Below are 21905 nucleotides of genomic sequence, written 5' to 3'. Positions count from 1 at the left end.
AAGCTCCTGAATATCTCACTTTTCTTTCTGTTTCACCTGACCCCAGAAATATTTTTTAGCCAGGCCTTCAGCAGCTTAAATTAACCTCTTCTGTGATGCCTGTTGTACTTTGTCATCAGTCATTTAAGATATCGGATGCAGCATTTTTTCAATTTGTTCTTATTTTTTTCATTTGCCAATTTTTGATTTGATTCTGTATGTCTTTTATTGTACGTCCGTCTGGATAAGACGACTTACAGGCAGGTTATACAATTTTCATAAACAGATATGAGGCGCATTGACAGATCTGTGTGCGTTTGGTACGAAATATGTAAATGAATGAATTTAAAGCATTTGTTACTCGCTCTTCTGCTGGGCGTTCAAGGCGAGATACAAAGAATAGTGCACAGCGTGCCTGGTAAACAGTCCAGTAAGTAACACAAACAGAAGTTTGTGATTAGAAAGGAAGAAAGTAGAATTCTTTTTTGTCTGTTTTTTCCTCAGAGGTAACTTCAATGGAAAAGTAAATGCTGATTAGATTATGAGTGGAAGCAAGAACCCACGCTACAATCGTTTCTCTGGTGGAGCAGCAAACAGTACTCCTGCTGAAACTATCAACGGGGTAAGAGTGAGGTTCAGGGAGTCTGAAACAGAGTCGGCGTGCAGATACCGGCTGCCAGCGGTTTTAGATAGCAAGAGAACTAGTACATCACGCTCGCTGCACTGATGCTGCCGGGTCCCATGACATCATACTGACATCATACTGACATCATACCGATAAAAAGAAATTGGCCCAGAACACCAGGCTCTCTCTGAGGTCAAGGTGACTAGCACAGTGGGGTTTAAAAGAGGTTTGGAGAAGTTCCTGCGGGGAACACGTTATTAGCCAGGAGACTAAAGAAAGCCTTTACTATTGCTGGGAGTCAGTAACAGGAATGAGATCTACTTTATGGGATCTGCCGAGTACTTCTGATTCTGCACTGGCCACTGCCGGAGACCAGATCTGGGCTCGATGGACCTTGGTCTGATCCAGCACGGCACGTCTGTTCTTAAGAATGGGCTGTACTGATACAGAAGGGAATTCATCCCTTACATTCTTTCTATTGGTATAACTTAGTACAGCAAATACAGAGAGGCAAGGGAACCACAATACATAACCAAAGATCAATAGCAATACATAAAACCATAAATAAAATATTAAATAATGATAAACAATTACAGATATTATATTGTATTTTTGTTTTACTAAATCTTACAACAGATGGGGACAAAAACTATTTAATATTGGCATCAATACTAATTAGTGTATATTTGTATTAAACTGCATGTTAGGATCAAGTGTTCTATAACAATTGATACATTCTTGTTTCTATCAAAAAATCATAAAAATTAATAAATCTACTAATCTAAAACTAAAATAATTTATAAAAACATAAAATTAAAAACAATAACACATATACAAATAAATAGCTATCTAAAAGCTATTCCATATATAATGTGTAACAAAATTATTGTCTGCTGAGACAATCAGAGACTGGAAAAATTAACCAATTCACTAAAACACAATATAAAAATTAATATCACACTAAAAAATGGTATCAAACTAAAAATCAATATAGAATTTCAAAATTAAAAAAAATATATACCATCTCTCATATGGTGCTTACTATACCCATAAGAAAAATGGGGGTAGGTGTGTTTGGTAAATGTAGCAACCCACATCTTTGAAAAACAAGGAAAACCATAATCTATATTAAACTGAAGAGAAGAGACTATAAAACGGGGGCAAGATAAGGGGAGGAAACCAGGAAAGCCAGTTTGTTTACAGTAAATGGTGTTTTCTGAAAAGAGCAGGATAAATCGGCAGCAAATGGATTTGTCTCTTCAGGCCGTAGAGCTTTGAGATCTACTGAGCATGTGTGGGCGTTCCCGTGCCGTCTTCCTGGAAAAGACGCACATCCATCCAAGCCTCTGTGATTAATCAGCAAATTAAGAAATGCATCAGTACTAGCTTTTTAATGAAAAAAATTAATTTTATGAATTCTTTACTCATTACAACATCTTAATAATTAAAGAGAAGGAAAAGTAAACATGTTGGCATGTTTTGTCTGTTACAGAGCAGGATGGAAACCACATTTGGTCCTGCATACTCTGCTGTAACAACCATTACCAAGGGTAAGTTTCAGGATTACTGCAACTGGAGGGGCCCTAAAGCTCTCTTTAGGTTTTTTTGTTTTGTTTTTCAGGCAGTGTTGACTGTGTTTTTCAGTTCCATTTCACGCATTACACGTGCCTATTCTTTGCTGGCACTGAATTTCGCATCGATTGCGGGGGCTTATCTAGAGTTATTGAACATGGACACTGAATACTGAGCCTGATAGAGAAAACCATGAACCCCTCCCTCCTCTGCATAGTGAGCGCTGGGAGGGTAATACTGCTTCTCTCCTTGGATGTTGCCTTTCTAAGGGAGATCTGCCGTAAATGCCTACATTTTCTGTTACCCTCTCTGTTCTCACAGGCCCGGGCCTAGGAAATTCTGAAGTTACAGAATGATGCGGCGTTTAATGACAGATTTGGTTATTCTCAAAATATGTGGAAAACATTAATGGCCTTTTTTTCCCTTTCTAGCAGATGGAACGAATACATTTAAACAACACCGCAGAACTCCCTCCTCATCAAGCACCCTCACCTACTCTGCCAGGGACGAGGATGACGTCATGGTAGGTAGCAAAAAAGACTTATTCCCTTACAGTGCTGCCAGGTAGGAGATTACTGGTGCACTGGCAGAGCTCTTGGGAGGAGGGTGGTGTCTTGTGCAGGGAGCGCTGCAGGGTAGGAGTTCTCTACGTAGCTATGTAGGCGAGAGGTGGCTTGGCAGAGCTCCGTGTGTTGCTCTCAGTACAGCACTAGCAGGGCGTTCTGCATGTCAGCAGGGAGGTACATTGGCTGTGTGAGGCTTAGTACTGGAATTGCAGGGCAAGAATGAGGCGTATTGACAGATCTGTGTTCGAACAGCAGAGGATGCTCTTGGTGACAAGTGAGGTGCATTGGGAGACCTGTGTCTGTGGTTCTCTGTACTTGAAAAGCAGTGGGTGTTGCAAGGCAGGAGGGAGGTGCGTTGGCAGAGTTGAGGTTTCTGGGGACGAAGCATATTTCACACTCTTACCCTTCATTGACCAAAGACTCTCCATTCCCTGTATGTACCCGGATCAGTCCAGGCACCTGAGTTTATTCATCCCTGCCAGCAGATGGAGACAGAGAAAAGCCTCGCTGACACTGCTTGAATAAGCCCTGGTGCCACCTGCAGGAGCTCAGTATTTCTCTGTCTCCAGCACTGCAGTCTTTTTTTTTACTTTTTTCTTTTTCGGGTGAGCCTTCCTCCCAGGGGATTGGTTCCTGTCAGGAACCTTTCCGTACCACTATTCTTATGCCTGCAGCCCAGTTTACTCACTTAACTAGAGCATGGCTCGTCACCCAATCTTCCCTACCAAAACCGCTAGTCCACTGACCTAATTGCCTAACTTGAATAAGGGCTACAAGTTATTCATCATCGGATTCCTAATGTTATGCCAAGTATGAAGTTGCCAATTGGGAAATGAACTCTAATTGAATGGTAACTCACCTTGAGACCTTTCTTGGTTGAAAAAAAAAGAAAGGAATATCAGATGTTTATAAATAATGGAGATGTATGGCGTGTGTTTGCACTATAAGGCATGTGGGCTGACTTAAGTGACGGAATTAATGGAAATCGACCATTTTGAAGGCTTGATGTTCTACCCCCATGGAAAAAGAAGGCAGGCAGGAGAATTATGGAGAGAGACAGTGAATCTGTGGCAGAGGTAGAGAACGTCTACCATACATGTCAGGAGTCGAGTGGCACCTTAGAGACTCACCAATTTAATAATGCTTGAGCTTTCGAGGACAGAGGCCACTTCATCAGATGCATCTGTCCTTGAAAGCTCGCGCTTTAATAAATTGGTGAGTCTCTAAGGTGCCACTCAACTCCTGCCATTTTTGCTTCACCAGACTAACCCAGCTTTCCCCCCTGAAGATTTTTCCTACCATATATGTACATTTTAATCATGAAAACCAGAATACCCGAATGGTTCATTCGCAAAGTATAAACATTTACAGCAAGCTCCTAAGAAATGCATTGAACACATGGAGCAGGAATATTTTTATTTTCTGTCAATAAAAAGGCTGAATTAGCCATGCTGCATGGGTGACGACATCACGGCGGCACTAGACAGAGCTGCCTTTCAAAGCTTAAGGCTTTTTGCCCTACTGGGCATGTGCAGTAGTTCCCATGCAAACAAACCTTCCAGAAGTCTCCTCCGTTCTTTTTTTATTTTCGCTTCACGCAGACATGGAATCTCTCTCTATTCCTCCTCAGTTTTTCTAATCCTTTTTCTCGCTTCAGTGCTTCCATGGCACAAAGACTACAAGCTTTAAATATCGTAGTTGTGGATATATGTCCATCATGCCTGGGTCCAGATCACGAGCAGGCCCATTGCCACAACTGCGGGAGCATAGAGGCAGTGTGCAGAGAAGACGGCTCTGCTTCGAGCAGCGGAAGTCTCAAATTCCGAACCTTTGCCTTGGGTCACTTGGCAGAGGCAATCTATGTAGTTCCCTTGACCCATCTACATATGCAGCAACTCCCGTGGGGACTTGAGAATGCAACGAAATCAGTTCCTCCAGCCTCTCTTGGCAAGGGTGGTCCTAACTGACTTCATGAAAGCAGATTATCAAATGGTGGCTGCGCCTGGATGAATTGGAAGCCGGAATTCCACTTCAGCCGCAGCTGCATCAAGATATCCTGACCACGGACACCTCCACCCGGCGCGCATCTTCTACAATTCAAAACGCAATGATTATGGTCGCTCAAGGAATCACGTTGCCAAATAAATCTCCTAGAGCGGAGAGTGGTCGTCATGCCCTCAGGATTTTCCATACTCTGCTCATAATGATTCATACGGACAACCAAGTATTATCTCAACAAGCAAGGGGGATGGAGTCTTGGCCCCTCTGCAAAAGGACTATATCCATAGGGCAAAGATCCACCATGCAACCCTGCAGGCTACCTTCTAAGGGATCGCAAACACAGAAGCGGACAAGACTCCGCAGAATTTTCTGACCTCACGAGTGGGCTCCTTCTCAAACCATCAAAAACAATCTGTTCTGCCAATGGGGCTACCTTGGATAGATTTATTTACAACTGAAAGGGGCAGAAAGTCGACCCAATTCTCTCTACCCGAGCCATTACAGGGAAGTGCTGGATGCTTGGTCGCAAGGGCTTCTCTACGACTTCCTTCCGATCATAGCAAGAATGGTACAGGAATGCACACTAGACAGAGCCAGGATGATATTAAGAGCCCCAGCATGTCCCAGACAACCATGGTACGCATATCTCATTCAACTTTCAACAGAGCCTCCACAAATTCCGGAATTGGATACCTCCCTACTCACTGAGGAAGGAGAGTTTCTCCTCTATTCCTTACAACCTTCTCTCAACATGGAAATAGAGCTCTCGACCCTTGCACACTTCCACTTACCATCCGACGTCAAAGGTGTCATAGTCTCGGCATGGAAACCATTCACTCGCCGAAGTTATTCATGCAAATGTGAACGTTTCTTAAACCTATTCACCTACAAGCTTCAACTACTGTTAGATTATCTCCTACCTTTCCAATAAAGGTCTCGCAACATCTTCCATTTGAGTACACAAGCGCTATATCCGCCTATCACGTCTCAGAGGAGGGAAATTCTATATCACCCCATCCTCTCACGTCTTGAAGGAGCTTCTGCACTTTTGGCCCCTTTACAAAAGCCTCCCATGCCTTGGGATATTAACGTAGTGCTGCAGGGACTGATGGAACCATCTTCACACCTCTAGATAATGCCTTACTAAAGTTCAGAAGGTGGCAGTTACATTAGCAAGAAGAGTAAGTGAGCTGCTGGCCCTCTTGCACTTCCCACCGTACCTATAATTCTTACGTGACAAAGTGGTCTTGCAAACCCACCCTAAGTTCCTGCCAAAGGTGGTGTCCGATTTTCATATAAATCTGTCAACTACGCTTCCCACTTTTTTTTTTTTTTTTTTTTTTTCAAAACCTCATAAACGTGAGCAAGAAAGGAAGTTGCATTTGCCGGACTGCAAGAGGACCTTAGTTTACTATAAGGAGAGAGCCTAAAGTCAGACAGTCCTCTCAACCTTTTGTGTCTTATCACCCAAACAGATTGGGCATGCTGGTTGCAGAAAAACTCTCCAATTGGATTACGTCCCGTATACAACATTGTTATGCAACTAAATCTCTCAAGATAACATAAGGGAAGTATGCAAGCTTAATCCGGGAGGTTCTTGGAGGTGCATCAGGAAGTCTCTATAGAAACGTAGATCATTGCAGAGGATACAAACCAAAATGTATGCATCGGTCTCAAGATAACATAAGGGAAGTATGCAAGCTTAATCCGGGAGGTTCTTGGAGGTGCATCAGGAAGTCTCTATAGAAACGTAGATCATTGCAGAGGATACAAACCAAAATGTATGCATCGGTCTCAAGATAACATAAGGGAAGTATGCAAGCTTAATCCGGGAGGTTCTTGGAGGTGCATCAGGAAGTCTCTATAGAAACGTAGATCATTGCAGAGGATAAAAACCAAAATGTATGCATCGGTCTCAAGATAACATAAGGGAAGTATGCAAGCTTAATCCGGGAGGTTCTTGGAGGTGCATCAGGAAGTCTCTATAGAAACGTAGATCATTGCAGAGGATAAAAACCAAAATGTATGCATCGGTCTCAAGATAACATAAGGGAAGTATGCAAGCTTAATCCGGGAGGTTCTTGGAGGTGCATCAGGAAGTCTCTATAGAAACGTAGATCATTGCAGAGGATACAAACCAAACAGGCCATGCTCAGCTTTCTTTCCGTGACGTTAACATTCACTGCAGGTTTCAGTATCCGTAGTCCTTACTCATTGATTTTATTGCTCCTGGGGCAGTAAAATTCTCCAAACTAACTATGCAAGAAGGTAATAAATGTTTGGTTTTGCTGCACAGAAATAGACATTTTCGTATATTTTGTATTTCTGTAACAATATAAGGAGAATTTGGATGGGGGTTTGGGGAAAGATTTAGTCTCGACTAACGTCTTTTTTTTCTTTTAACCAAGTCTCTTGTCCTGTGTCTTTGTCTTATTACATTGTAAGCTCTATGGAGCAGGGACTGTCTTTTTGTATGTTGTGTAGCGCTATAGAAATGTTAAGTAGAGGTAGATAATGAAAAACATCCAATGTGTTCTTTCATAAGAACATAAGACATGATTAGTAACATTGTTACTAGAACCTCGGTATATAAAAAATGTTATTTAAATAAATAAATGCCACACTGGGTCAGACCAAGGGTCCCTCAGGCCCAGTATCCTCTGTCCAACAGTAGCCAAACTAGGCTTGCAGATACCCAAACATTAGATAGATCACAAACTATTATTGCTTATTAATTACTGTACTAGCAGTTTATGGATTATTTTTCCCTCTAGGAATTTATCCAAACCTTTTTTAAACCCAGTTACACTAACTGCTGTAACCACATCCTCTGGCAATGAATTCCAGTTTAACTCTGCACTGAGTGAAAAAGAATTTTCTATGATTTATTTTATTTATTTATTTATGAACTTTTAATATACCGACATTCGTAGAAGACATCACGCCGGTTTACAATTAACTCAAAGAAAGGAAAATTACATTTAACGGGGGGCAAGGGGAGAAGAGAAGGGCTGGGAACAAGAGGGACTAAGAGTAGAGAACTGAAACGAAGCAAAGAGGAGAAAGTGGAGAGGAACCAAAATAGCTATAGAAACTTACAATATTTACATCCTTGGGAGAGTACATAAAGTAACTGGGCTGGCTATCTACATAAATATATTGTAAGGCGAGTTCTGCGGGGCAGGGAGGGTCTTGTCTAGGTTTGGTTAGTGTCTGGCTAGGCCTGTTTGAAAAGCCATGTCCTGATGCCTTTTTTAAAGTTGCGTAAGGAAGGTTCTAGACGTAGATCAGTGGGAAGGGAGTTCCAGAGCGAGGGGCCAGCACTGGAGAAGGCTCTTTCTCTAGTGAGGGTAAGGTATGGGGTGTGAAGGGTGCCTGCAAGGGAGGTTCTGCTGATTTGTTTTAAATGAGCTACTTGCTAACTTCATGGAGTGCCCCCTGGTCCTTCTATTATCCAAAAGAGTAAATAACTGATTTACATTAACTTGTTCAAGTCCTTTCATGATTTTGTCGACCTCTATCATATCCCCCTTCCAAACTGAGCAGCCCTAATGTCTTTCCTCATAGGGAAATTGTAATTATGGATGCGATTTCTGCCTAAAACTGAGTTCTTATATGGTTTTTTTTGTCCAAAGTACTTTATTTACATAATGAATTATCTTCTTGCGTTCTCCTGACGCACTGGTCAGCAGCTGGAGCGACTTTGCAGTTTTCATTTCACACCTCTAGATGGTGCATTGTACCATTAAATTAAAGAAAAAGACAGTAATCCTCTTTCAGAGACAGGCTGGTGACACATGGATTGTGCTGTGCTCTTAAGAACGCACAGGGCGCTCAGTCTGCCAGGACCTGGTGGTCTTTACCAGCCATCAGCTTCCGACTGTCCTAGAAGGACGCCAGCTTCTGGTAAATCCAGTAGTAACCTCGCAGAGTGACTGCAGTCGTACGTTGAAGAGCCCAAGCGCTGGTTACTTGTGAATGGCAGCCGTCTCGCAAGGAAAGCCTGCAGCCAAGCGCAGAGTAAAGAAAGGGTGCATGAGCAGGGTGAATCTGTCTCGAGTCCCTGAAGCAAACGCTTCCCCCTTGTCCCCGCTTGGCTGAAATGGTGCTGTCAGATTCATGAAAGGGCTGTTTCCAGGAGAAAATACGTAACTTACCTTGGAAATCAGCGAGGGCCACAGGAGCAGTTCATCTCTAACTTGGAAATGCTTGAAGTGGTAGCAGCCTTCAGGACCTCCCCTATATCCTTTACCCCTTCCCCAAAACAGGAAATGGCCAAGTGGAGCTCTGCTAGAATTGAATGGGAGGAAATCTGCACATTTACACTGAAACCTGGCAGACGGCTGCCGCGCTGGGAAATGAACGGCTTCAGTGTCTTTGCTAAGTTTCCGCACACGATATTCAGCGCCAGGTTTGCTTAGGGTTTCAGTGTGGTCTCAGTCTTACTGAAAATCAAGAAGCAAATAACTCTTAAGGTATCAGAAACGCTTGCACCTGGCGTGGGGTGTTTTGAGTCCCCTTGGGTCAGGCTTCCTGTGCCTTTGATAGAGGGAAACAGGCAGAAAAAGATGGGGGGAGGGATCTGGACGTTTTGGAGATGAAAGCAGCAGCTGTCTCTAACGCTCTCTTCCCTTCCAGCCTCCGATCAGCACTCCTCGGCGCTCTGACTCTGCCATCTCCATACGCTCCTTACATTCAGAGTCAAACATGTCGCTGCGCTCCACCTTCTCACTCCACGAGGAAGAGGAAGAGCCTGTAAGTGATCTTCGTGTTTGGAAATGCACACGGTGAGGCCCAGGCTGCCATCATTTTACTGCGAGAGTGCAGGCATCGCAGCCCCTAACTCTTCTTGCTTTTTTAACTGTAAATGTTTTTTTAGCTTTCACATTTTTGATAAAGAGGCGAGGGGGCAGATCTCTGACCTGGTTCACTGTGCACGGTGAGAAGCTACCCTAGGTGAAGATATTCATCATAGACCACCCCACACCTTCAGCTCTTCATAGGGGTCCTGAATGTAATTGAGTACCAAGCCTTAGTATTGAGTTATTGAGCGCTTCCAGTGCCATGTGACCACCTTCTATGTAATAATTACAGCCAACGAGTCAATTATTTCACCGACTGACAATTGCAGACCTGCATGCTCTACTGAGACCCCCAAATGGATGTTTACAGGTCAAGGAGTGGCTGATGGCATCCTCCATAGCTTGGCATTTGTTGGCAGATCAGAGAGAAGTCAGCAAATGCTTTCTTGTTCTGGCAAGGTGACTTGTTGTACAGTTTATTGCCTGCTGTGCTGGGGCTTAGGACTCAGAGTGCAGAAGGAGCAGTAGAAAAGCTTCACCGTTTTGCAGATAATGCTAGGATCTGGGACAGAGTGCATGTTCTGCTTGGAATGGATAATGAGGTGAATTTTAGAAGCGCAGCGCGTGGCTGCTACGCACCGACCGACTCCTAAACACCGCCCGGATACGCGGGTGGCTCCCTCTGCGCACACATCTCAAAAGTTTTCCAAAACGGGTGGGGCAGGGGTGATTCAGGGCGAGGCCAGGAGATGTGCGCATGAATAGTTGGCACCCGGGCACGCGTTCAGGTCCGGTGCTGCGTAAGCTTACGCCTGCTCTGGAAGAGCAAACGTCCGGGCGTCCTGCAGGGAGTGGAGGGTGAGGAGGACCGGGTGGATGAAGTCTGAAGCTGGCGATGCCGTTGGCACCTGCCCCTCTTAAAATCCCCCCATTTATGCAGTTAGGAGCCGGAATTGCCGCACGTGTGCGCGGTCAGGCTATGTCGTGTAACGTGTGCGCGCAAGTTATAAAATGGCGGCGTAGCTGGGCCCGCGCTGACGCCCACGTGAGCGAGTGCAGAACTGTAAAGGGGCAGCATGCGAGAGAGGGGGGAGAGACTGCTGGGCACCTGGCACCCACGTGAGCGAGTGCAGAACTGTAAAGGGGCAGCATGCGAGAGAGGGGGGAGAGACTGCTGGGCACCTGGCACCCACGTGAGCGAGTGCAGAACTGTAAAGGGGCAGCATGCGAGAGAGGGGGGAGAGACTGCTGGGCACCTGGCGCCCACGTGAGCGAGTGCAGAACTGTAAAGGGGCAGCATGCGAGAGAGGGGGGGAGAGACTGCTGGGCACCTGGCACCCACGTGAGCGAGTGCAGAACTGTAAAGGGGCAGCATGCGAGAGAGGGGGGAGAGACTGCTGGGCACCTGGCACCCACGTGAGCGAGTGCAGAACTGTAAAGGGGCAGCATGCGAGAGAGGGGGGAGAGACTGCTGTGCACCTGGCACCCACGTGAGCGAGTGCAGAACTGTAAAGGGGGCAGCATGCGAGAGAGGGGGGAGAGACTGCTGGGCACCTGGCACCCACGTGAGCGAGTGCAGAACTGTAAAGGGGCAGCATGCGAGAGAGGGGGGAGAGACTGCTGGGCACCTGGCACCCACGTGAGCGAGTGCAGAACTGTAAAGGGGCAGCATGCGAGAGAGGGGGGAGAGACTGCTGTGCACCTGGCACCCACGTGAGCGAGTGCAGAACTGTAAAGGGGCAGCATGCGAGAGAGGGGGGAGAGACTGCTGGGCACCTGGCGCCCACGTGAGCGAGTGCAGAACTGTAAAGGGGCAGCATGCGAGAGAGGGGGGAGAGACTGCTGTGCACCTGGCACCCACGTGAGCGAGTGCAGAACTGTAAAGGGGCAGCATGCGAGAGAGGGGGGGAGAGACTGCTGGGCACCTGGCACCCACGTGAGCGAGTGCAGAACTGTAAAGGGGCAGCATGCGAGAGAGGGGGGAGAGACTGCTGGGCACCTGGCACCCACGTGAGCGAGTGCAGAACTGTAAAGGGGCAGCATGCGAGAGAGGGGGGAGAGACTGCTGGGCACCTGGCGCCCACGTGAGCGAGTGCAGAACTGTAAAGGGGCAGCATGCGAGAGAGGGGGGAGAGACTGCTGGGCACCTGGCACCCACGTGAGCGAGTGCAGAACTGTAAAGGGGCAGCATGCGAGAGAGGGGGGAGAGACTGCTGTGCACCTGGGCGGGTGAGAGGGCAGCGACTGGGAGCCGGAGGAGTGCTGAGGTGTGGAGGCCTCCTCGGCGGGGGTCACTTCCGGAGGTCGCGTTTCAGAGGGGACACGGAGCAGCGGCAGCTCCCAGATTGGCTCGTTGGCCTCTGACTGTGCAGATCTGAGAGGAGGGAGGTGGCAGAAATATTTCAAAGGAATAAATGATGCACAAGAAGCAAGAAAGAAGTGGAACAAAGGGTCCAGGGCTGATGCAAGCTTAGGCAGCTTCACAATTCCCCCCCCCCCCCCACTCCATTCCTTCCCTCCTTGCACTGCACATCTTCCCCTTCTCGCTCCCCCCCCCCCCCCCCACTCCATTCCTTCCCTCCTTGCACTGCACATCTTCCCCTTCTCCTCCCCCCCCACTCCATTCTTTCCCTCCTTGCACTGCACATCTTCCCCTTCTCCTCCCCCCCCCACTCCATTCTTTCCCTCCTTGCACTGCACATCTTCCCCTTCTCCTCCCCCCCCCACTCCATTCTTTCCCTCCTTGCACTGCACATCTTCCCCTTCTCACTCCCCCCCCACTCCATTCTTTCCCTCCTTGCACTGCACATCTTCCCCTTCTCACTCCCCCCCCACTCCATTCTTTCCCTCCTTGCACTGCACATCTTCCCCTTCTCACGCTCCCCCCCCCACTCCATTCTTTCCCTCCTTGCACTGCTCATCTTCCCCTTCTCACGCTCCCCCCTCCTCCATTCCTTCCCTCCTTGCACTGCACATCTTCCCCTTCTCACTCCCCCCCCACTCCATTCCTTCCCTCCTTGCACTGCACATCTTCCCCTTCTCACTCCCCCCCCACTCCATTCCTTCCCTCCTTGCACTGCACATCTTCCCCTTCTCCTCCCCCCCCACTCCATTCTTTCCCTCCTTGCACTGCACATCTTCCCCTTCTCACTCCCCCCCACTCCATTCTTTCCCTCCTTGCACTGCACATCTTCCCCTTCTCACGCTCCCCCCCACTCCATTCTTTCCCTCCTTGCACTGCACATCTTCCCCTTCTCACGCTCCCCCCCACTCCATTCTTTCCCTCCTTGCACTGCACATCTTCCCCTTCTCCTCCCCCCCCACTCCATTCTTTCCCTCCTTGCACTGCACATCTTCCCCTTCTCCTCCCCCCCCACTCCATTCTTTCCCTCCTTGCACTGCACATCTTCCCCTTCTCCTCCCCCCCCCACTCCATTCTTTCCCTCCTTGCACTGCACATCTTCCCCTTCTCACGCTCCCCCCCACTCCATTCTTTCCCTCCTTGCACTGCACATCTTCCCCTTCTCGCTCCCCCCCCCACTCCATTCCTTCCCTCCTTGCACTGCACATCTTCCCCTTCTCGCTCCCCCCCCCACTCCATTCCTTCCCTCCTTGCACTGCACATCTTCCCCTTCTCGCTCCCCCCCCACTCCATTCCTTCCCTCCTTGCACTGCACATCTTCCCCTTCTCACTCCCCCCCACTCCATTCCTTCCCTCCTTGCACTGCACATCTTCCCCTTCTCACTCCCCCCCCACTCCATTCTTTCCCTCCTTGCACTGCACATCTTCCCCTTCTCACGCTCCCCCCCCACTCCATTCTTTCCCTCCTTGCACTGCACATCTTCCCCTTCTCACTCCCCCCCACTCCATTCTTTCCCTCCTTGCACTGCACATCTTCCCCTTCTCACGCTCCCCCCCCACTCCATTCTTCCCTCCTTGCACTGCTCATCTTCCCCTTCTCACGCTCCCCCCCTCCTCCATTCCTTCCCTCCTTGCACTGCACATCTTCCCCTTCTCACTCCCCCCCGACTCCATTCCTTCCCTCCTTGCACTGCACATCTTCCCCTTCTCACTCCCCCCCACTCCATTCCTTCCCTCCTTGCACTGCACATCTTCCCCTTCTCCTCCCCCCCCCCACTCCATTCCTTCCCTCCTTGCACTGCACATCTTCCCCTTCTCACTCCCCCCCCACTCCATTCCTTCCCTCCTTGCACTGCACATCTTCCCCTTCTCCTCCCCCCACTCCATTCTTTCCCTCCTTGCACTGCACATCTTCCCCTTCTCACTCCCCTCACTCCATTCTTTCCCTCCTTGCACTGCACATCTTCCCCTTCTCACGCTCCCCCCCACTCCATTCTTTCTCTCCTTGCACTGCACATCTTCCCCTTCTCACGCTCCCCCCCCCCACTCCATTCTTTCCCTCCTTGCACTGCACATCTTCCCCTTCTCACGCTCCCCCCCCCCACTCCATTCTTTCCCTCCTTGCACTGCACATCTTCCCCTTCTCATGCTCCCCCCCCACTCCATTCTTTCCCTCACGCTCCCCCCTTGTTGTGTTTCTTCTCGTCCATTTGCTTTTTGGTTTTTTGCTGGCCAGCACAGTGTGCGCTTCATGCAGACAGGATTTTGCCACCAAGGCTACCTGTAGTCATTAACGCGAAACAGCAGAAACGTAGAGCAATACCAGTGCAGGCTGTGGGGCCCGGCTTGGCACAGTCCTGAAAGCCGGCGCTCGCCTGTCACTCATCTTCTCTTCTTTTCAGGAGCCCCTTGTGTTTTCCGAACAGCCTTCTGTGAAACTCTGCTGCCAGTTGTGCTGCGGCGTGTTCAAGGATCCAGTCATCACCACGTGTGGGGTAAGGGAGTTGTCTTATGGCCCAGCAGACTTAGTGCGCTGTTCAGGGAGCTGGGTTGGTCCTGGAGGAAACTGGATTCTTTGCAGTTTGTGATGCTTTTTCTTACTGTGCATGAGTTTTCCTTTAACCCTTATCTCTTCCCCTTGTGCAGTGCCCAGCTACTAAGGGTGGGTGTGTACTTAATGCCAATAGCACCTTCCAAAAAACAGAATCAGAAAATATCACAAACTGTACAAACTTTAATACAGCAACCAACACTCTCTACGCACACAAAGCCTACAAGCAGTGCTCTCTGCATTCCCATAATGACCCTCTGTGCACCTGTCCCTGAAAGCTGGGCCTTTCATCTTCTCACTGTGATTCACCCTGAAGCCCCTGAGGGCTGCGTGCACAGCATGGGTGAGAGGCCGCTGCACTGATCAGAGTCTGACAGAGCCTGCATGGAGAAGGAAATTCTACAGAATGAGTTCCACTATCATTTTTCTTCATCTGTCTGACATTTCCCCCTGTACCTTTGGGCTTTCTGCTCAATTGAAAGTGTTTTCTCTCATGGGCTGAGGCACCAGGAGCCTTCAGTTGCAGCTCCCGAGAATTGTTTCTCCTTCTTAAAGCAGACTATCTGGCCCAGTCCTCGACTGGCGCTGACCCCTCCCTGCTTCTGCAGCTTCCCAGCCCCATCCAGGCTCGGGACTCACAGGCCTCTCATCCTAAATTTGTGATAATGAATAAAATGTTTAATGTGGAGAGATGAGTGCAGAATAAGAGAGCAGACTTGCATCCTAGCTTTTTCAAACACATACCTGAAGCAGCTTCACATTGAACTTCATTTCACTTATTTTTCATTATTTCTGGCTTATTTATATTGAGTTGTTTGGGGAAGGAAGGTAGAGAAATCTGGAGTTTGCTTGTCAGACACCAGGATATTGGGTCAATCGAGGTACAGTACATGCAAATTCCAGTCAAACAGATGTCCCGTATTGTGAAGGTTATGGAGTTACCAAGCCTTCTGCAGAGAGAGTCATCCAGACTGAGTTCTGAATTAACCATTGCTTGTTGCAGGCCTGTGTCTGAATGAATAAGTAGACTCTCTGCGTTCTTTCAGAGCCCTTTTTTTGCTCTCTCTGTTCTGTGACCTCCCAAACCCTGGCAACAGGAGCATCACAACAAACCGAATGTGCTTGGTTTCAGTTGCTTGTGTGCGCTGTGTGACTGATTTCCTGTCCGGGCTGCCCCCTGCTCTCACGTGTTAATTGCCGAGCAGGAAGGAAAGCCTCCACAGACTGGTTTAAAGCAGCAGCCTTTCCTTTCCTTCTAGCCAGGCGTTAGTCAGGTTTCCATCTGCCTGCTATTCACTCCTTTCTCTCCCTCTTTCTCCATAGCACACGTTTTGTAGGCGATGCGCCCTAACCTCAGGTAGGTACGATCCTTAACTTGTGCAATTAATAGTCAGACTGCACATGTGCTGCCGCTTGGGCTCTCTTGGGGAAAGGGAATAAGAGAACGCTACGTTTCTCGGGCATTGAGGAGGTTTTAAGTAGAAAAACATTTTCCGTTAGCAATAAAGAGGAAAGTTGGCATGTTTGAATTGGGAACCTTCCTTCTCATAAGCTGCAAAGCTGGAGTCCTCTCTGGTTACCCCTCCCTGACTCTGGAAATTCCTCTATGCAAGGTCAGCATGAGCACTTTGTGTGTTACGCTGTGCACGAGACGCTTGCAGCCAGATGTTTGTATGTAATACTATCAGATAACGAAATGTAAGTCACGAGTTGCTGTGTCACGTTCAAAGACAATGCATTTCTGTATGGCATCACCCAAAGAAGAAATATTAAAGAAAGGAACTAACTCTCCCCCACCAGAGATATCCCAGTTCATTTTTGTAGGTGCAGACAGCAGTTTCATCTCTGAGTGACAATTAGGCTATTCAGCAGGCAGGATGCTTTGCCTGGGACATCACTGGAAGCTTTTATTAAGAACCATGAAGATGCAGTTTATTTCCAGCAGTCACTCTCCAGGACCCAAAAATAGGAGCTTTGTAAGGAGATGAATGCTGCCTCTCTATACCCCACCTCTGCCCCATGTAATACAGGTCTGACATAGTCATCTCGAAAATATAACCCCCCGCCCTGTTTTCCTAGACACCAATAACTGTCAACATTTGCTTCCCCCTTCCCCAAAAATAGGACATTTTTAAAGAGACCACAAAGGGTTAAAAGGTGCCTAAACTGTGCCTCTCTCTCCTGCCAGACAAGTGCCCGGTGGACAATGCCAAACTGACGGTGGTGGTGAATAACATAGCTGTGGCTGAGCAGATAGGGGAGCTCTTCATTCACTGTAAATACGGCTGCCAGCCCACCAGCAGTGGAAAGGCCCCGGCCTTTGAAGTGGATCCCTGCGGCTGTCCCTTCACTATCAAACTAAGTGCCAGGAAGTAAGTGCCTTATCAGCAGCTCAGGCTCCGCTTTTGTGTTCTAAGCTACAGAGCCAAATACGACCTCTTCTCCTCTGCTGACTGGCAGTATTTCAAATGAGATATTTGCGAACTCAGTCTTAATAAATAGCTTTTATTAGTTTATGCATTATGGACTGTTAGCATAGTTTGCTTCTAAAAGACTTGAAGGGGCTGCTTTGTGACTCCTGCGATGTGGCTTATTATTTTTGCGTTTCCCTGTTTGTACCCGGATCAGTCCAGACTCCTGAGCTTTGCCTCCCTTCCAGCAGATGGAGACAGAGAATTTTCACAGCCACTGGCACATAACCTGGTGTAGCACCTGCAGTCCTTCAGTATTTCTCTGTCTCCAGCAGATGGAGCTGCAAAACCTGCAGTTCTGAACCTTAAAAAAAACTAAAAGAGGGGGGAGGAAAACAATCTTCATAGGAGTTTGTTCTCCTTTGGCAGCTCCTGCTGGGACCATCCCTCCTGGTCGTAGAGTTACACGAGCAGGGCTTGGGCACCCAACTTGCTCTTTGGACCACTTTTGCAGGTGAAAGCTGGAGGTGCAGTTCCTTGGAGCTCGGGAGAAGCCTGCACGATCTTTCAGATAAGTTGGAGCCTGTTCTGTTATCTTCTCTGCTGGGTAAAGTTACAATAAAACCAAACCAACCGTAGTCTGAGAAGGGAAGGGCAGCTGTTAGCAGGGCCCCTCTTTGTTCTCTCCGGTGCAGGGAGGCAGCTTGAGATTTGTTTTGGCGCTCAGCAATGCCGCAGGAAGCGCGTTGTGCTGCGTCTGGGGAGCTTTCCGCTTGCCTCCCTTCGGTGCAACGCCGGTCTGAGGGGCCAAACGCCGCGCAGCAGGAGACCGAGGATGTGTTCCCACTGAGCGCAGGAACAGCGGCCATGCTGAAAACCTTCATGGATCAAATGCAGTGGGGGGAGGGGATCTCCCGGCCCAGGCTATCATCGGCTGAAATCAGCCCTGGGAGGCCCTTGCAGAACAGTCGGAGCAGATTCTGATTCTGTGGCAGAGGATTCAGACACTTTGGCCCCCTTTTCTCTGGCGTTCGTCGTTTGTGGTGCGTTAGGCAGGGCCCCTACCCAGTAAGACTGCTGAGGGGCCTGGGGGCCACAAGGGTTTGAAGGTTCCATACCCCTTCAGCATAGTGGGGGCCGCAGGTGAAGTTTCCTCTGAAGATTCGGAGAAGGGGGTGTCCCAGGCTCGCCGGACTCTGATCCGGAGCAGAGCGTCCAGGGCCTGGTTGAGGAGCCGGGGGTTTTCCCAGCATTGGAAGGCGATGATCCCAAAATGCTTCACCTCTTTCGGAGGAAAGAGCTGGGACCCCTCATTCCGCATGTCCCGGCGGAGCTGGGCATTGCGGTCCCTCAAGGGAATACTGCTCAGGAGGATGTAGATCCGGTTATGGCAGGCTTGCGGCGTCTGGCCAAGGCGTTCCCTCTTCATAGCTCTGTTAAGCAGTTGGTGGTCAGAGAGTGGGATACTCCGGAGACCGGCCTCCAGGTGAGTAGGGCTATGGGTAAGCTGTATCCGCTGCCTGAGGACACTTTGGAGTCCTTGTGAGTTCCGAAGGTGGACACTGCAATTTCAGCGGTCACGAAGAGGACCACCATTCCCGTGGCTGGAGCCATGGCGCTGAAGAATGTGCAGGATAAGAAGCTAGAGACCCACCTTAAGATATTTGAGGTTTTGACTCTGGGCATATGAGCCATGGTTTGTAGTAGTTTTATGCTTAGTGCAATGGATGCAGCAATTGCAAGCGGATAGGCACTTATCTGGATCTGGATTTGGAGCATCTGGAGGCCATGGTCCGGGAAGGATCTGGAGCATCTGGAGGCCATGGCCGCTTATGGCGCAGATGCCTTGTATGATCTCATCTGTACTTGTTCCAGAATGATGACGTCTGCAGTCTCAGCCAGGAGTCTTCTTTGATTGCGGAATTGGTCAGCGGATTCCTCATCAAAGGCACAGCTTGGTGCCTTGCCGTTTAAGGGCAAGCTCCTTTTTGAAGAGGATCTGGAACAGCTTTTCAAGCTCTTGGGTGAGAATAAAGTGCATAAGTTGTCTGCGGACAGGACCAAGGGGTCCAAGGTGTTCTTCACAGTGCACTCTCTGTATCGGGCCCAGAGGCGTTTTCGGAAAGCAGACCTCCGACCGGGCAAAGGCAGGCTTCAGGGAGATCCCGGGCCTGTAGGGCAGGCAAGGATGGCTCCAACCAAGAATCTGGAGGTTCTAAACCTGCACAATGAGGTGAGGTGGGCTCAGTCCTCAGTTCCTGTAATAGGGGGTTGTCTTGCCTAATTTTACGAGGAGTGGGCCAAGATCACGTTGGACCTGTGAGTTCTAAGCGTGATAGAACACGGTTACGCTTTCGTTTGCTTGGCCCCTCAGAAGTCTCTTTATGATCTCTCCCTGTGCATTGGTAGAGAAGAAGTGGGTGGTGCTTCAGATCCTCGACCGCCTGCGAATGTTAGGAGCCATAGTTTCCATCCCTCTGCATGAAAGAGGGACAGGACGTGGTTCCCAAAAAGGAAGGGACGTTTCATCCAATTTTCTACCTGAGTCCCTCATTTTCACATGAAAACCTTGCGGTCGGTCATTGCAGTGGTGCGAAGAGGGGAGTCGTTTTGGCTTCTTTGGATCTGACAGAAGCACATTGGGATCTGCCCGGACCATCAAAGGTTCCTGCTGTTCATGATCCTGGGAGAGCATTTTCAATTTTATGCCCTTCTGTTTGGTTTAGCAAGCACGCCACAGACCTTCACCAAGGTTATGGTGGTAGTGGCTGCGGCTCTATGGAAGGGAGGGCATGTTGGTGCACCCATATCTCGACGACTGGCTGATTCAGGTGAAGTCGTAGGACCTTTGCAGACAGGTGGTGGAGTTGGTGTTGGACCACTTAAGTGCGTTGGGGTGGATAGTGAACTTTTCCAAAAGTCATCTCCTACCCTCACAAGACAAGTTTTCTGGGTGTGCGCTATGATACCCGTGTTGGGAAGGTGTTTCTCACGGAGGAGTGGATGATCAAGTTGCAGTCCCAGGTTTCGAGACTGTTGCAGGCTCGGGTGCCCACAGTTTGGGATTACTTACAGATTCTCTGCTCCATGGCATCGACCTTGGAACTCGTCCCTTGGGCATTTGTTCATATGAGACTTCTTCAGCAAGCATTGTTGTCACAGTGGGATCCGGTGTCAGAATTTTCATCTCCCTCTACCACTTACCAGTTCAGCCAGGTCCAGTCTGTCGTGGTGGCTGTCTCCGCGCCATTTGGGCCGTGGAATGGACCTGCCACAGTGGATAGTGGTTACTACCGATGCCAGGCTCTCCGGTTGTGTCACTCTCTGTCTGTCCAAGGACAGTGGTCATTGGAGGAAGCATCATGGTCCATCAATCGTCTGGAGATGAGAGCGGTACTGCTAGCCCTCCAAGCGTTTCTACCTCTGTTGCGCAATCAACCGGTCCGAATCCCGTCCAACAATGCCACAAATGTGGCTTATATCAACGTCAGGGCGGCACTAAGTCGAGCGGTGGCTCAGGAAGCAGAAATGCTGATCGCTTCTGCGGAACAGCCTCTGTCCTTGATTGCGGCATCTCACATTGTGGGGACTGACAACGTGCAAGCCAATTTTTCTCATCTGTCAGTGGTTGGATCCCGGAGAATGGGAATTGACAAAGGAAGCGATGACTCTCATTATCCGCAGGTGGGGTGTTCTACATATGGATCTCATGGCTACTCTGGAATGCCAAAGCTCCTCGATTCTTCAGTCACAGAAGAGAACAAGGGGCGGAGGGAGTTGATACCCTGGTCCTCCCTTGGCCAAGCGCCGTTCTTATATGTGTTTCTGCCATGGCCTCTGGTGGGCAAGGTACTGAGGAGAATAGAGATCCACCCGGGCCGGGTAATCCTGGTGGCTCCCAAGTGGCCCCGGAGGCCTTGGTTTGTGGATCTGGTAAATCTTGCAGTGGATGGTCTGCTTCATCTGGGGCATCTCCAGAACTTGCTTCATCAGGGACCCATATTTTCGGGTTAGGTGGCTCACTTCTGTTTAGCGGCTTGGGTTTTGAGAGGCGGCGTTTAAGAAAGAAGGGGTATCTGGAAGACATTATTACTATGCTATTGCGGGCTCGAAAGGCTTTCCACTTCCTTGGCATACATCAGGGTGTGGAGGGTCTTCGAGTCTTGGTGCTTTGATCATAGGATTGATCCTCCAGCGGGCATCAGTGGTGCAGATTTTTACGTTTCTGCAGAGAGGATTAATTAAAAGTTTGTCCTTTTAGTTCTCAGAGTTCAGGCCTCGGCCCTGGAGGGTTTGCGAGGCAAGATTCACGGGAAGCTCTTGGCAGCGCATCCGGATGTTGTCAGTTTTTCTCAGGGGTGTCAGGCACTTATGGCCACCTGTCCATCCGATCTGTTCGTCTTGGAGCCTTAATTTGGTTCTGAAAGTCATGTGTGCAGTGCCGTTTGACTCCTTGTCATGCAGGGAGCCTTTCTTGAGCATCTCCAATTCTGGGGAATTGTTGAGGACTGCCAAAGGTGGTGTCTGCATTCCACTTAGGACAGTCAATGGAGCTCCCGGCCTTTCCAAAATTGGAGGTTGGTACGCTGCACACTGCGGAATTGAGGTGTCTAGATGTCAGAAGGACTTTGTTGAGGTATCTAGAGGTCACTAACAGTTTCAGGCTATCGGATCACCTTTTTGTATATTGGAGTGGTATGAAAAAGGGGCAAAAGGCCTCTAAAGCCACACTGAACATGTAGGTTCAGCCTAAATGTGTTGCGGTCGTCCTATCCTGGAGGGGTTAAGGGCTCATTCTACCTAGTCCCAGGCAGCGTCCTGGGCAGAATGTCGGCTGGTGTCGCCACAGGAAACTTGTAGGGAAGCTACTTGGAAATCTCTGCTTACCTTTTGCCATGCATTACCGGTTGGACGTCCAAGTTTCAGACGCTGACAACTTCAATGCAGGGGTTCTTTGAGCAGAAGTTTCACAGTCCCACCCTGGTTAGGGAAGCTTAGGTACATCCCAGGAATCTGGACTGATCTGGGTATATTAG

At 48.9% G+C, this 21905-nt stretch overlaps 1 protein-coding gene across 5 annotated transcripts in view; it reads left to right on the top strand.

Annotated features, from left to right (window-relative positions):
- The window catches only part of TRAF7 (TNF receptor associated factor 7), a 51840-nt gene that overhangs the window by 10024 nt on the left and 19911 nt on the right, over positions 1 to 21905 (top strand). For 4 of the 5 annotated variants that reach the window (XM_029576057.1, XM_029576060.1, XM_029576058.1 and 1 more), the window contains 7 exons: positions 484 to 601; positions 2097 to 2154; positions 2608 to 2699; positions 9382 to 9498; positions 14310 to 14402; positions 15782 to 15815; positions 16647 to 16830. In XM_029576057.1, coding sequence (XP_029431917.1) covers positions 521 to 601; positions 2097 to 2154; positions 2608 to 2699; positions 9382 to 9498; positions 14310 to 14402; positions 15782 to 15815; positions 16647 to 16830 — 659 coding nt within the window. In that variant the 5' untranslated portion in view covers positions 484 to 520. The remainder of the gene's footprint in view (positions 1 to 483; positions 602 to 2096; positions 2155 to 2607; positions 2700 to 9381; positions 9499 to 14309; positions 14403 to 15781; positions 15816 to 16646; positions 16831 to 21905) is intronic. The other variant, XM_029576062.1, reaches the window with a different exon arrangement.

This window comes from Rhinatrema bivittatum, chromosome 14 (genome assembly GCF_901001135.1).
Source record: "Rhinatrema bivittatum chromosome 14, aRhiBiv1.1, whole genome shotgun sequence".
NCBI classification, from domain to species: Eukaryota; Metazoa; Chordata; class Amphibia; order Gymnophiona; family Rhinatrematidae; genus Rhinatrema; species Rhinatrema bivittatum.
The sequence above is the reverse complement of the archived record's forward strand: the minus strand, read 5'-3'. Positions and strand labels throughout refer to the sequence as shown.